This window comes from Ochlerotatus camptorhynchus, unplaced genomic scaffold (assembly GCF_037179485.1).
Source record: "Ochlerotatus camptorhynchus isolate MF236.1 unplaced genomic scaffold, CSIRO-AGI_Acam_v1.1 ptg000350l, whole genome shotgun sequence".
Taxonomy (NCBI): Eukaryota; Metazoa; Arthropoda; class Insecta; order Diptera; family Culicidae; genus Ochlerotatus; species Ochlerotatus camptorhynchus.
Window position 1 is genome coordinate 618,373 of NW_027040838.1, and position 14,106 is coordinate 632,478.

At 39.6% G+C, this 14,106-nt stretch overlaps 1 protein-coding gene across 1 annotated transcript in view; it reads left to right on the forward strand.

The window, feature by feature from the left end:
- Positions 1-14,106, forward strand: part of LOC135709115 (uncharacterized) — a 44,204-nt gene that overhangs the window by 15,619 nt on the left and 14,479 nt on the right. The window contains exons 4-7 of the mRNA XM_065231317.1: positions 775-1,248; positions 2,779-3,225; positions 3,287-3,383; positions 9,974-10,451. Of these exons, the coding sequence (XP_065087389.1) occupies positions 775-1,248; positions 2,779-3,225; positions 3,287-3,383; positions 9,974-10,451 (1,496 nt within the window). The remainder of the gene's footprint in view (positions 1-774; positions 1,249-2,778; positions 3,226-3,286; positions 3,384-9,973; positions 10,452-14,106) is intronic.

The following is a 14,106-nucleotide window of genomic DNA, read 5'->3' on the forward strand; positions in this document are numbered from 1 at the left end:
AAACGGAAATCAAGAACAGTGACGAAAATTTTACAATAATGTTTTTCAACTACATCAAACTCTCCAAGATCAATGTCCAGTGGTGGGGACCAACAAATTTTGAACTCAAACCGTGCGCCACTTGCACTCACTTGAAGTTCAATTGAAAATTTCCTCAATGTCGCTGCACCACTGACCGTATAATTGATTCGAATCATTTAGTGCCTTTTATCTGCGAATTCGTGTCATTCTACATTCGAGCATCATTCCATTCTGCATTATGCTAAACAATGACCTACTACCTAGTTGCAATTTTGTAGATAACATAAAACACAATGCGATAATAATCCTCCAGGGCAATTCAAAAACCATTACATTGATTGTAACTGGAATAAAGGTATTCAATCAGCGCCGTATAATCACCGACAAACCGACATGAATGACCACAGAAATTACCACGAAATTTCTGCCCAAAGGACACTACCGACATCTGTCGAACACACGAACACGAGTGCAAAATGTATGAGTTGGTTGATATGAGTTATTTTTATCTAGATGAAAAGTTTCTATGGTTTTGATCACTGTGCATTACAGATTTTCGAGCGAAAGTTAAGTTTAAGTTTCATGTCGGTTTGTCGGTGGTATAATTGCCATTTAACCCATCAGGTGCTCCACATATGGCAGGTGCAAAAACCTCAACCAATAGAGCCACTGCACTGTAAATACCGCACCCTCCCGAATCGATCCGTCATAAAATTATTCCCACATAAATAACAACAGATTCATCAATTTCAGCGTACAAATACGAAATTCAATTAACATATTCGCTGGATCGTGTTGCACCGATCGAACCGCCGGAAAGCCGCACCACCCACCACCGGAATCGCATTAAAATTACAAACATCATTAGCAGCTTCCACGGACCGATGGTGAACGAAAGCTCTTCGGTGGGCAGCAGCACCAGAAAAAGGACACCCATCGCCACCACCCAAATGGGCAACATAATGCTACTGGAACTGGCACTGGTCAATTTGGGTCACCAGCAGCAGCAGCAGCAGCAGCAGCAGCACCGCCGGAGCGAATTAGTGCGGGTCAATATTGACACCGATTGTTTGTCGTACCTGAGTTCGATCGCGGCGGAAAAATCTATTGCGGCCCAAAAATCGATGGACGTTCGGCTTTGGCCGGACCGGCTGCGGACCGTGCGGTTCCAGTTTCGGATTAATGCGACAGCGGTTGCCGGTCATAATTTGGAGTTTCCATGCACTGGTAGGTAGGTGCTTGTGTGTGTGTAATGGGTTGTTCCAATTTGAATTTTGACGGTTGAATCCAAACTACTTTGATTTTCTCTGAAAATCGGATGAAATTTAACAGCTCAGTTTTGGGTGCAGACTCCAAGTACGTTCAGTGAGCGAAATTTCATGACTACTACAGCCCTGTCGATAAAAACATGTCAGTCCCATCTGGAAAAAAACAGCAAGCCGAGAAAAACGCTGTAGAAAATTTATCTATTCTAATGAATGGGACAATCTAGTTTTGGTATTATTCACGATATTTTCTGAACAAAGCATGTAGCTTTTGGTATACAGTGTAAAATTCATTTCTGATAAAAATCCAAATGGAATTGATATGCTTTTATCGGCAGTCTGCATTCGCATAAGAATGGCACATATTTTTTTGTGCGTGTTTAAATTTGTATTTGAACCTTGGTTTTATATTTGTTATGAAATTTCCAGCTTTTTACGCTTCCATTTCAACTTCTCGGAAAGCATAATACATTTTTGCACATTTTTCGAGGAAACTTTTTAGCAGCCCTATTCTGTGAAATGGTTCACCAAAAAGTTGCTATTAAGCATTTGCGTGGAATCGCGTTAATTTGGGCAAGTATCGAATCTGAATTAATTAGGCATCAGCTGAATTTAATTAAAATTAGTTTTTTGTTTTTTTTTTATCATTTTTACCATTTCACAACCACCCATTAGGAGAGAGTGAACCTACAGTCGTTATATTTATACTCGAACTTCTCCAATTTAAATAAAACTTTGCATAATTGGATATCATTTATCGGCCATTTTGGATCTTGTTAAAACATAAGAACTGCTCTCAAAATATATAAGCGATTCACAAACTAACGCAAAAGTCAATACAAAATAACCTCCCTTCTAGACGACATTTTTTGGCAACTGGCTCGAACAAAACTTCCTTGTGGGAAATCTCCCTATGGGTATTTAGGCTGTGTTCCATTTGGCGAATTTTCACTTAAACTTGACAGATGGAAAATTTCCAAATTAACCTGCTATTCCAGCAGACTTATATCTGACAGACAAGGAATCAATTTTGACACACACCTTCTCGAAAATTGGCCGATCAACAACAGAGGGATTTTCGAACATTATAATTTAGTTTCGAAGTGTCAAATTTAAGTGAAAATTCACCAAATGGACCACAGCCTTAGGCTGTGAACCATTTGCCGAGTTAAATTTAACTCGTGGTTAAAAGTGACATTTCGAAAGTTATTTTCTATGTTCGAAAATCCCTGTGCTGACGATCGACCGGTTTTCGAGATGAACTCAGCCAAAGTTGTCAAAATTTAACTTCTTGTCTGTCAGAAATAACCATGCTCGGATAGCAGGGTTAATCGATAACTTTTCATCTGTCAAATTTTAACCAAAAGTTAAAATAATCCACCAAATGGTTCAGAGCCTTAATAGTATTTAACCGTAATTTTAAAGCCAAGCAGGCTCCGAAATTATTCTGCAAATAGCGTTTGAAGTTTCTTATTTAAATTTACGCTTACAGCCACGGTAGCGTTGGTCCGCAGTCAGCCATTCAAAAATCCAACCCGTTCTCGTCGCTATAGCAGCAGCAACGACGACCAAGACGACGACGACGACAACCACGAGCAGCAGGAGCAACAACAACAAAAACCCAACTCCCGGATTGTCGTTGTAGCGGAGCGGAAATTTTTAATTAAACCCGGAGCACGTTGTGTCTGCTCGGATTTCGCATGCCGATGCACTTGTCTGCTAGGGATGGTCTCACCGATGACGGCGGAATCGCAATCGACACCTGGTGCAGTGGCCACTAGTGCCGTCACTGATGGCTCTTGTCAGATGGTTATTACCTTTGGAGGAGCGGTAGGAACTGCTACTACCGGGGATCATCACCATCATCATCGGAGGAGTGGCTTTTGGCACTGGATTTGCGTGCTGTTGATGCTGGTAGTGGTGGTGCTGGTTTTCCTGGGTAAGAGAAGTGTTATTAGCGAACTTTAAATTTTATTTTTTAACATGAATCTGTTCCGCAGGATGCATCAAAGCTGTTCTGGGTTGCTGCTGCGCCAAGATCGGGAGGTGGAGATATGACTTTTTGCAACCGACGGTGCGGTACAAGGATGCTTCCAGGTATGCTTTCGTTTGAAGTTGGTTCTAATTGGATCATTTTCATCATTAATGCAGCATTCGATATGATTGAATGCCTTTAAATTGCACTGTTATGTCTCTGGTGATTGCGATTACATATTTCGGGCATCAGGCTTTAATAAGAAATTTGTTAACGTATTAGGGCCCATGCATTAATTATGTCACGCTAAATCGAGCAAAAAATTACCCCCTCCCCCCATATCGTGACGTTTTTCCTATACCTAATGCATTGCTTGTCACAAAACCTTAGAGCGTGACATAATATATGCATCAACCCTTAAGGCTCTGAACCATTTTTGGTGGATTATTTCGACAGTGAGCATTCATAAGGGCGTATACGCGATGATCGATTCTCTTCATCGAATTTCTCTTTGCATTGCTACAGCTAAGCGAAACAATTTTCTAGAATTTGTTCAATGCAGAGTTGTAACAAGTTGTATTAGCTATCAAAAGCAATAGCAAACGTACCGAGAAACGTTAAATCTAGCGAGTTATTAACAAAAGAGAAAATCGATGAAGAGAATCGATCATCGCGTATTGGCCCTTATGCATGCTCACTGTCGATTTTAGCTTTTGGTTAAAATTTTACAGATGAAAAGTTATCAATTAACCCTGCTATCCGAGCGTGGTTACTTCTAACAGACAAGAAGTTAAATTTTGACAACTGTGGCTGAGTTCTTCTAAGGCTCTGAACCATTTGGTGGATTATTTTAACTTTTGGTTAAAATTTGACAGATGACAGATGCCGAGTTAAATTTAACTCGTGGTTAAAAATGACATTTCGAAAGTTATTTCTTATGTTCGAAAATCCCCGTGCTGTCGATCGACCGGTTTTCGAGCCACGGTCGTCAAAATTTAACTTCTTGTCTGTCAGAAGTAACCACGCTCGGATAGCAGGGTTAATCGATAACTTTTCATCTGTCAAATTTTAACCAAAAGTTAAAATAATCCACCAAATGGTTCAGAGCCTAAGGCTCTGAACCATTCGGTGGATTGTTTTAACTTTTGGTTAAAATTTGACAGCTGGAAAGTTATCGATTAACCCTGCTATCCGAGCGTGATTATTTCTGACAGACAAGAAGTTAAATTTTGACAACCGTGGCTGAGTTCTTCTCGAAATCCGGTCGATCGACAGCACAGGGATTTTCGAACATACAGAATAACTTTCGAAATGTCACTTTTAACCACGAGTTAAATTTAACTCGGCAAATGGTTCACAGCCTTAGGCTGTGTTCCATTTGGAAATTTTTCACTTAAATTTGACAATTCGAAAATAAATTAAGATGTTCGAAAAGCGAAAAACGAAAAATCGATAACTTTCCATCTGTCAAATTTTAACCAAAAAATAAAAAAAAAAATCCGCCAAATGGTTCGGAGCCTAAGGCTTTTTTGATGATTTTCAAGATTTTTTGGCGTTTTGGTCTTTATCATCATTAAACAAGCTATAATTAAGGGGCAAGACAGCTTTGATACATTTGAAAATATCGTCAACGATTTTTAAATATCAACGAAAATATTTAAGTGTTTTCAAAAACTAAGACATGTAAAAGATAGAGCTTTTTGTACTGAATGTATTTGTTCTATGGATGCTTTTGTTGTTAAGTCTAAATCAAGAAAATGAAAATACCAATCAATATTTTGATATATTCAGCCAAGGTATCCCCCCCTTTGGCTAAAATATCGTTTGAAAAACAAAAATTTCCGTATTGATTTAGAGTGAAACTACTTTTGTAAACAGTGTCTTAAATCCACAATTTCTCGCAAATAAAAGCTCTCTCTAACAAATTCATGTTTGTGTTGCTAGTTTACAAGGGTAAGCTTTTAGTCGCGAGAAATCTGAGATTGAAGTCATTGCTTACAAAACCGGTTGCTCCTTAATCTACACTGGGGACAAAAACGAAAAAAAAATGTCTCCAAATTCAACAGCTCCACTTTTAGCTGGAGAAACTTGATCAAAGTAGTCCTTTTCAGGGCAGAACAAGAAAAGACGTAGCATTTTAGGATGATCAGCAATGTAGAAAAATACGCTACAAGGGGGAGGGGGACCAAAGTTGATGTTTCATGAAACGTAAACAAACGTTAAACGTTTGTTTACGTTTAATGAAGCAGTACTTTGATTGATTACATTAAAATCGAAGACAACAAGTCCAGAAGACTGGCAACTTTTCCATTTTCTCGTACGACCGCTATGAGACAAGTACAATCGTGTCATCTATTACTCAAAGGTAAATGCTTCGAGCGAATTTGATAGCAAAGATTACATGCTCAGAAGAAAGGTTTGTGTATTTTCCTAATTTTTCTATGCGTTGCTTCCACCTTTGCTCAAGTGCAGCGCTACTGAATCTGTCGCTTGGATTCTGGCAAAGTTGCCAGTCTTCTTGATATGATGTATTGGTTAAAATGCAGCGTCATTTCAGGATCTTCCCTCACAGGAAAAAATCTCAGCAATCGAATGAAACTGGTTTCATCTCGAGCAGGATATTGCAAGTTGGGGTTTAGACAACTTTGTTCCAATAAAGGGTGTCCACAGTTAAATTGCATCACTTAGAAGTATTCGCCAAATATAAGTCTCTCGACCGATTGTCATGAAATTTTCAGGGAATGTAATAGTATATATAAGCTTGGTTTACGTTTCTTTATTTCAATATATTTCTTCACCCATAAGGTTTTGTACAACGGTTGAATCGACATTTTTTCTGTTTTCAACCATGATTTCAACATCTCCTGCTCCGAAGTGACAACTTCAGGAGGCTTACGGAGTTCGTGCTTAATTATAGCCCAGTATTTTTTGATCGGCCGCAACTCCGGTGTGTTTTGGGGATTGAGATCCTTCGGCACGAAATTTGCCCCATTCGTCTTGTACCACTCCATAACGTCCTTAGAGTAGTTACCAGAGACTAGATCCGGCCGAAAATTGTGGGAACGTTGTGTTATTTGAGAAATGGAAGCAATTGTTTCTTCATGCACTTATTCATGTAGACTTGACCATTTACGGATGAAGTTGTTACGAAAGGCTTATTTTGTTTTCCGCACGAACTAATCGCCTGCCAAATCATGAATTCCTTGGGAACTTCGACAATTGCTGTTTCCTGAGGGACTCTGATACATCGAACTTGTCTTTCGCAATCACATACTGGTTTCCTGGAATCTGGGATGAAGTCCGCTTTGTGGAGTGTGGTTTTATCCGAGGGGGGCGACACATCTAAATCTCAATTCTAGATGCTCAAAAAATCTCACACTAGCGAATAAATCTTTGAAAAATCTTCTTTCATTTGTCGCATCTACTTGCATTGCGCATCATCTTTTTGCAAGAAATCTTCAAAATCGTGATAAATCTTCTTTCTATCTACTCAGCGTACGCGCAGCTAGCCACAGCAAAACTCAATATTTCCTGCATCGTAGATAAAGGGTGATACGGTCAAAATTTGGTCAATATCAACTTGACGTATTTCTTTCAATTTTGCATTTAAAATACCTGAACACCCCTCATTTTGAAGGTGTGTGTGTGTAGAATGTTGCTCCTATTTTGATTTTGGAATTCACTCTTCAGTTGTCAAAATGCCGTCCAAGCAAGAAGAGCAGCGTATCAAAATTTTGCTCGCGCATCGCGAAAATCCGAGCTACTCGCACGCAAAGTTGGCAAAATCGCTAAAAGTTGCCAAATCAACCGTTACAAATGTAATTAAAGTGTTTGGGGAACGTTTGTCGACAGCCAGGAAGTCTGGATTGGGGGGAAATCGAAAACCGGAAGCCGCTGAGACGACAAAGAGAGTTGCCGGTAGTTTCAAGCGAAACCCTAACCTCTCTCTCCGAGATGCCGCAAATAAGCTGGGTGTATCGTCTACAACCGTGCATCGAGCCAAAAAAACGAGCCGGACTATCGACTTACAAGAAGGTAGTGACTCCAAATCGCGATGATAAACAAAATACGACGGCCAAAGCGCGATCCCGGAGGCTGTACACGACGATGCTGACGAAGTTTGACTGCGTGGTAATGGACGACGAAACCTACGTCAAAGCCGACTACAAGCAGCTTCCGGGACAGGAGTTTTATACGGCAAAAGGAAGGGGAAAGGTAGCAGATGTTTTCAAGCACATGAAACTGTCAAAGTTCGCAAAGAAATATCTGGTTTGGCAAGCCATCTGTACCTGTGGCTTGAAAAGCAGCATTTTCATAGCTTCCGGGACTGTCAACCAAGAAATTTACGTGAAAGAGTGTTTGAATAAACGTCTGCTGCCTTTCCTGAAGAAACACGGTTGTTCCGTACTGTTTTGGCCGGATTTGGCATCTTGCCATTACGGTAAAAAGGCCATGGAGTGGTACGCCGCCAACAACGTGCAGGTGGTTCCCAAGGACAAGAACCCTCCCAACACGCCAGAGCTCCGCCCAATTGAGAAATACTGGGCTATTGTCAAGCGGAACCTAAAGAAGACCAAAAAAACTGCTAAGGGCGAGCAGCAGTTCAAGGCAAACTGGCTTTCTGCGGCGAAGAAGGTGGACAAGGTGGCTGTACAAAATCTGATGGCAGGGGTCAAGCGTAAGGCCCGGCAATTCGGATTTGGAAAAATGGAAGCCTAACTGAATATTTTTTCTGAATTTTATTCTAATTGAACTTGAAAAAGAAATTTAATTTGATTTTTTAAATAAACGATTTCACCGATTTACACGCGTTTTCCCTTGACCAAATTTTGACCGTATCACCCTTTATGACATATGCCAGCGTGGACGTTGATGATCAGCCGAGAGAAGAGGATGATCGATGTCATCATCATTATATTGCGATAGCAAGATTCTCACTTCGTTATGATTGCATCCATTTTCAATCATTACCACGTTATACGCATCAGAAAACCTTGAGAAAACAATAATAAATGCAGATACGTCTCTTCGAAAAAGTAATCGAGAATTGATGATTTATGAAGCTGTTGCTCAACATAATAGAAGTTGCATAGAAGTATACATGGAAAAAACGCAACGTATCGAAATCATTGCTAAACAAACGTAATAAAATATGCCGTCTTCCTTGGCCAACGCTGCACGCTATTGGCTATTCAAAAATTACGTTGGAATAATGATTACTTTTCTATTTTATAAAGAAGGTATTTTTCAATGACGGCGAATTAAATCGTAAACTAAAGCTGCCGAAGCTGAGTGATGACGATGAGTAGTGACACCACTTCGTGTTTTGATTTGCGCTGTACCCTCCGCTCAGTGGTGTGGGTTCGTACATGTATAGATGATGGTGTGCGTGTTTTCTTTCAACGCTGCAGTTCAACGTTGTATCGCCAAAGACCTATTGGCGCTGTTATCTGTCTCTATAAATTCCAAAGAGTGAAGGGGGTCTGAGTAAACACAAAATTGCGGGTTGCCAAATCTTGCAGAAAAACAAATTAGTTGGCCGTGCAACCAGATTTACTTTTATTCTCTCCGCACGTCTCTTATATCGGCTTTAGCTTTTATCAAATCTAGATAAACATTTCAAAAGGTCCTATCTGCATTGATCGATTCTCTTCATCGACTTTCTCTTGCGTTAATAACTCAGCTGCAAAACCTTTCCCTATTGTATTTGACGTTTTGGATGCTAGATAAGAATTAGCTAAATCAAACTATGTTGTAAAATTAGCGCGAAATCTGTTTGCATAGCAGTGGTTATCAAAAGAGAAAGTCGATGAAGAGAATCGATCAAAGCAGATAGAACCATTTGAAATGTTCATCGAGAAATGAATTCCATCAGCAAGTCGCTGTTAAAAATTATTTTCTGTTCGAATTGGCATTGCAGTGCATTCAAATGACTTATATGTAAAAGCATTATTTATTAACGTATAGCTAGTAAACATTTCCACTTCAACTGCTTTTGCCAACGCTCACAAGATACAGTTTTATCAGGAGCGCGCAAGACTTTCGTTTCCGTAAACAATTAGGAAATTTTCTACTTTGTTAAACATTGTCAACCGAAGCTAACGGAAGCAAACAACCATCCACCATGCTGCCCTACCTGCCCTGTCTACCGGTATATATTAGGGTGCGAATGAAATGTATGGGGAAAAAGTCACCATAGATTTTTTTAAACCGATCGCACGGCAAATGAGAATGACCCAAATTTGAGTTTAGTTCACTCATAATCTTCAAAAGTGCAGGTGCGACTGAGTGAATCCAATCTTCACTTTTCTCATATTCGGGAAGTTTTTCCTGGACACACCTGGAAAAACATGAGGCAAATTTACTCACCGTTGAGTTCCTGCACTGTATGTGCTTAATGAGTTAACTAAACTCAAATTTAGGGCCGTTCAAATCGTCAAAATTTGAACTGTTTTCATCTAAAAAGTCTCCGACATGAAAACATGAAATTTTGGAAAACTCAATAAACCTTGGGAGATTTTCCAGATGAAAAAAAAAACAAACTTTGACGACTTTACGAAGCAATAAACATTTTCTATATGGTCGGATTTAAAAAAAAAATCATGGGCACCCTAACCTATATCCATCATCATACCTACATTTGCAATTTACATATTTGTGTTTTACTATGATGCATTCACCTACGTATACAACCACCTCTTTCCAATTGCAGTTATCGAAGATTTCTGATAAACCTCATCTTCTTCCTGGTGTATCCGTGCGTGCTGTGCTGTCGTTGTTTTGAGCGTCCTGGCGAGGCAGACGGGCGGCGCGGTGGAGACTGCGCCGACGAGGAACGGGATCACTTGCTTCAGCAGCAGGGATTACTCCAGGGAGCAATGGTGGTTCAGAGGCAGATGCAACCATCAACAACCACCGTCACCAGCAGCACAGATGAAGACGAACCGGACGAGGACATTCTCGGCGATGGGTGGGACTCGGGTGGTGCACGAGCTTGGAGCAGCAACAACAACGGAACTACCGATGACGAGTTATCCAAACTGTTGACGATGCAGGGGATGCAGCAATCGTCCGACGGTGGTGAGGGTAGTGGTCGGAGCGCGTACTACAACAACACGGAAGACGAAGACAACGATACGAAGTTTGTGCTGGATGTGATGAATCGAAGCCGGAAGTCATTGCAAACGTTAGTGCGTTGAGAGACTGAGATCATGTTGTCTCCTGCCTGCGGGTGAACAGTGCCTTTAATTTGGCTTTAAATGTGCTTCGTCGTCGTCGTCGGGTGGGGTGGTGACTTGGTTCGTTTTCAAAATATTATATTTTGCCTTGTGGGAAATCAAACAACGCAGCAATAGTGGGATCGGAGAAATCTGATAAATTGTTTATTCGAATTGACGTGGCCTCGGGGCTGGAAACGAGCAAAAATTGAATACGATTTTATCTTCGATGGGCTGCCAAATTCAGCGGCTGCCGATTTTTATGCGAAACAATACACCACAGGAGGAATTGGCCAGGTGTCAAGGGTTGGATGCAGGAGTAGAGTTTTCATAACTACATACTGGTGAAACTTTTTCGAGAGCAATTTCGAGATAAACGCTCATGGTGTTCCCGGGGTCATTCGCTGGAAATTCCTGTCAGAATTTGGGGGAAAAAGCTCTTATAGGATTTCCTATTCTTTGAAGAGAATATTTTCAGGCCGGGGAAGGTGTTCAATATTCTTAGAAGTTCAGGGATTATGTTAAAAATCAAGGGCCATTCTTAGAAGTTAAGAGAACATCATTTGACTTCAGAAAACTTCGTACAAGCTCGGAGAATTTCTAAAGGAAACATTTAAGGATTTCAATGAACTTCATAGATCTTCTCGAAACATCGTAGGGGACGACGGGGTAAGACGACCACCCTAAGCTTGAAGTAAAATTTAACCAAAACTGCACACAATTTCCGCGATAAATTGAGTGAATCCTGTTCTTTAGAGTACGTTCGCTAGTTACACATAGATTTTCAGAAAATTTCCTTTTCATTTGATGATGAAAAATGCGGGTTAAGACTAGAAAAAAAAAATGCGGGTTAAGACTAGAAATACTCAGAGGGAGAGATAGGCGGAGAAAACAAAATACAATTCGGCAGCAGGGATTTGTTCCTAAATTATCTTGTAACCCTTGCATTTCCAATGACTTTTATTTTTGATTCGATTTACGTGCAAAATAATAATTGATTGCATCGCAATATTTTGCACATTTCTTGGTGCCATTCATTAACCAACGAAGATCAATTAATCAATAGAGTTAGAATATTGTTTTTGGTTCCAAAAACTAGTTGAATTTGAGAAGCACACAAAACATAAAGGTGCTTGAATTTCTGTTCGATTGCAATTCTCTCAAATTTATTCTAGTAAGAATAAGAAATCATCGGAAAAATTCTAATTTGAATGTTCCATTGGCTCAGATTTTGATAGTTCATTTGGCTCAAAACATTCTCTCCGCCCATCTCTCCCTCTGAGTATTTCTAGTTAACACGGCCACATGGAATATCACATCATCCTGGCCATATAAAAGGTTGCTGTCTTCGGCGGCAAAATTGCACAGTAGGTTAAAGCGGATTGGTTACAGAACAGTAGTACATAATTTTCTCACTATGCGGCGCTAATGTGCAACTCAATTTTTTCATTTTTTTTTTAGAAAGCTTCCGTCGTTGGGAAAGTTGTTCAGGTTCTCAATGTTTTCTAATTTGTGCGCTGGTTAGTTTAGAATTCTCTCACTCCGCAACGCTGGTCTGCGTGTGGACTACAAAGTTACCTGTGCTCCATCACCATTTGGAATGCCTTGATCATCTTACTTTTAATGCCGGAAAGAGAAGCTTCTTAGAAATCCAGAACCTAGTTTTATGAATTGACTGCTTTTACGGATGTTCCGCATTTTGTGGTGAATCCCCCGGGCCTCCATATCTCGATTCATACTGATGACAGATCTATAGATGTTTTCTAAAAAAGCTTGATGTATTTCAGAAACAAAACATTGTTATCTACTGCATTCAGTTTCAACCTTGAGGCACAACACATCCCAAATAACTAACAATTTTGGTTTTATGAGTGTTCTGTAGACTTATAGAATGCTATAAAACCTCTACATAGCTTGCAATGTTACTTGAGATCCCAACCTCAGAACGGCGCGGAATTATTGGTTAATATGGGAACACCGCTTGAGTAAAATCAAATAGAGCACAACTGGGCTTATGACGGATGTCACTTCACGGTGAAAACTTGTCACTTGTCGTCACGGTGAAGTGATTTCCATTTGATTTGTATGGCAATCACGGCTCTTATTCTGAGTATCACTTTCTTATCACCATAATACGGCCCAACATCTCCGTTTCGCTTCAAGATAATAACTTTGAATGTTCAGCAATGTTTGAGTATGTGCCAAGGGTTGCCAAGAATGACTTGAAATTCTGTCACTAGATGGCAACACTGCTCGAGTAGAATCAATTAAGGCTCACTACGATAGCGACTTCGAATGTTCAGTCAAGTTGGAATATGAGCCGAGAGCCAACCAGAGTTACCGTGATGGTATTGTTTCGAGGTAGTGGCTTCAAATGTTTACCGAAGTTAGAATATGGGGCCAATTACGGATGTCACTTCACGGTGAAAACTTGTCACTTGTCGTCACGGTGAAGTGATTCCCATTTGATTTGTACGGCAATCACGGCTCTTATTCCGAATATCACTTCCTTATCACCGTGTAGTGACACCCGTAATAAGGCCCTATGAGAGTACTGAATTACTTCAGGAAAGTTCGGATTCAGTTAGAAAAGGACTGAATTGTTTCATAAAATTTCAGAATCAGTTAGAAAAGGACTGAATTGTTTAAGAAAGTGTTGAGTCACTTCCGGAAAGTTTGGGGTAACTTCGAAAACTACTGAATCACTTCAGAAATAAGTTCAACCACTAAAGTCATACATCACGTTTTGTTTTGAGTCACTTCTGAAAGTACTAAGCAACTTAGGGAAAGTTTGAAATTACTCTAAAATGTACTGGATCACTTCATTTTAGAAAGTACTGAATCACTTCAAACAATTTCGAAATCAGTTCGCAAAATAGTGAATTAGTTCGTAAAAGTTTAGAATCACTTAAGACATTATTGAATCACTTCCGAAAAGTTCGGAATCACTTTGGAAAGTACTAAACCAGTTCAGAAAGTACTGAATTACTTCATGAAAGATTGGGATCAGTTTGGAAAGTACTAAATCACTTCAGAAATGTTTTCAATCACTTTGAAAAGTCCTTTATCACTTAAGAATTGTTTTGAATCACTGATGAAAGTACTGAACAACTTGAGAAAAGCTTGGAATTACTTTATAGTCAACTGAATCATTTCAGAAAAGTTTGCAATCACTTTGGAAAGTACTGAGCTACTGCATAACATTTCAGAATAAGTACACAAACTGCTGAATCAGTTCATCATAGTTTGGAATCACTTAAGCAATTACTGAATCATTTCAATATAGATTGGAATCACTTCGGAAAGTACTGAATCACTTCAGGAAAGCACTGAATCACTTCAGGAAAGTTTGGGATCACTTTGGAAAGCACTGAATCACTTCTGAAATGAGTTCAATCACTTTGATAAGTCATTCATCACTTTAAGTTTTAGATCACTTCGGAAAGTACTGAACAACTTATAGGAAGCTTTAAATTACTTGAATATTCACTGGATCACTTCAGAAAAGTTTTGAATCACTTTTGAAAGTACTGAGCTACTGTATAACATTTCAAAATACGTACGCAAATTACTGAATCAGTTCATAATAATTTGGAATCACTTTGGAAAATACTGAATCGATTAAGAA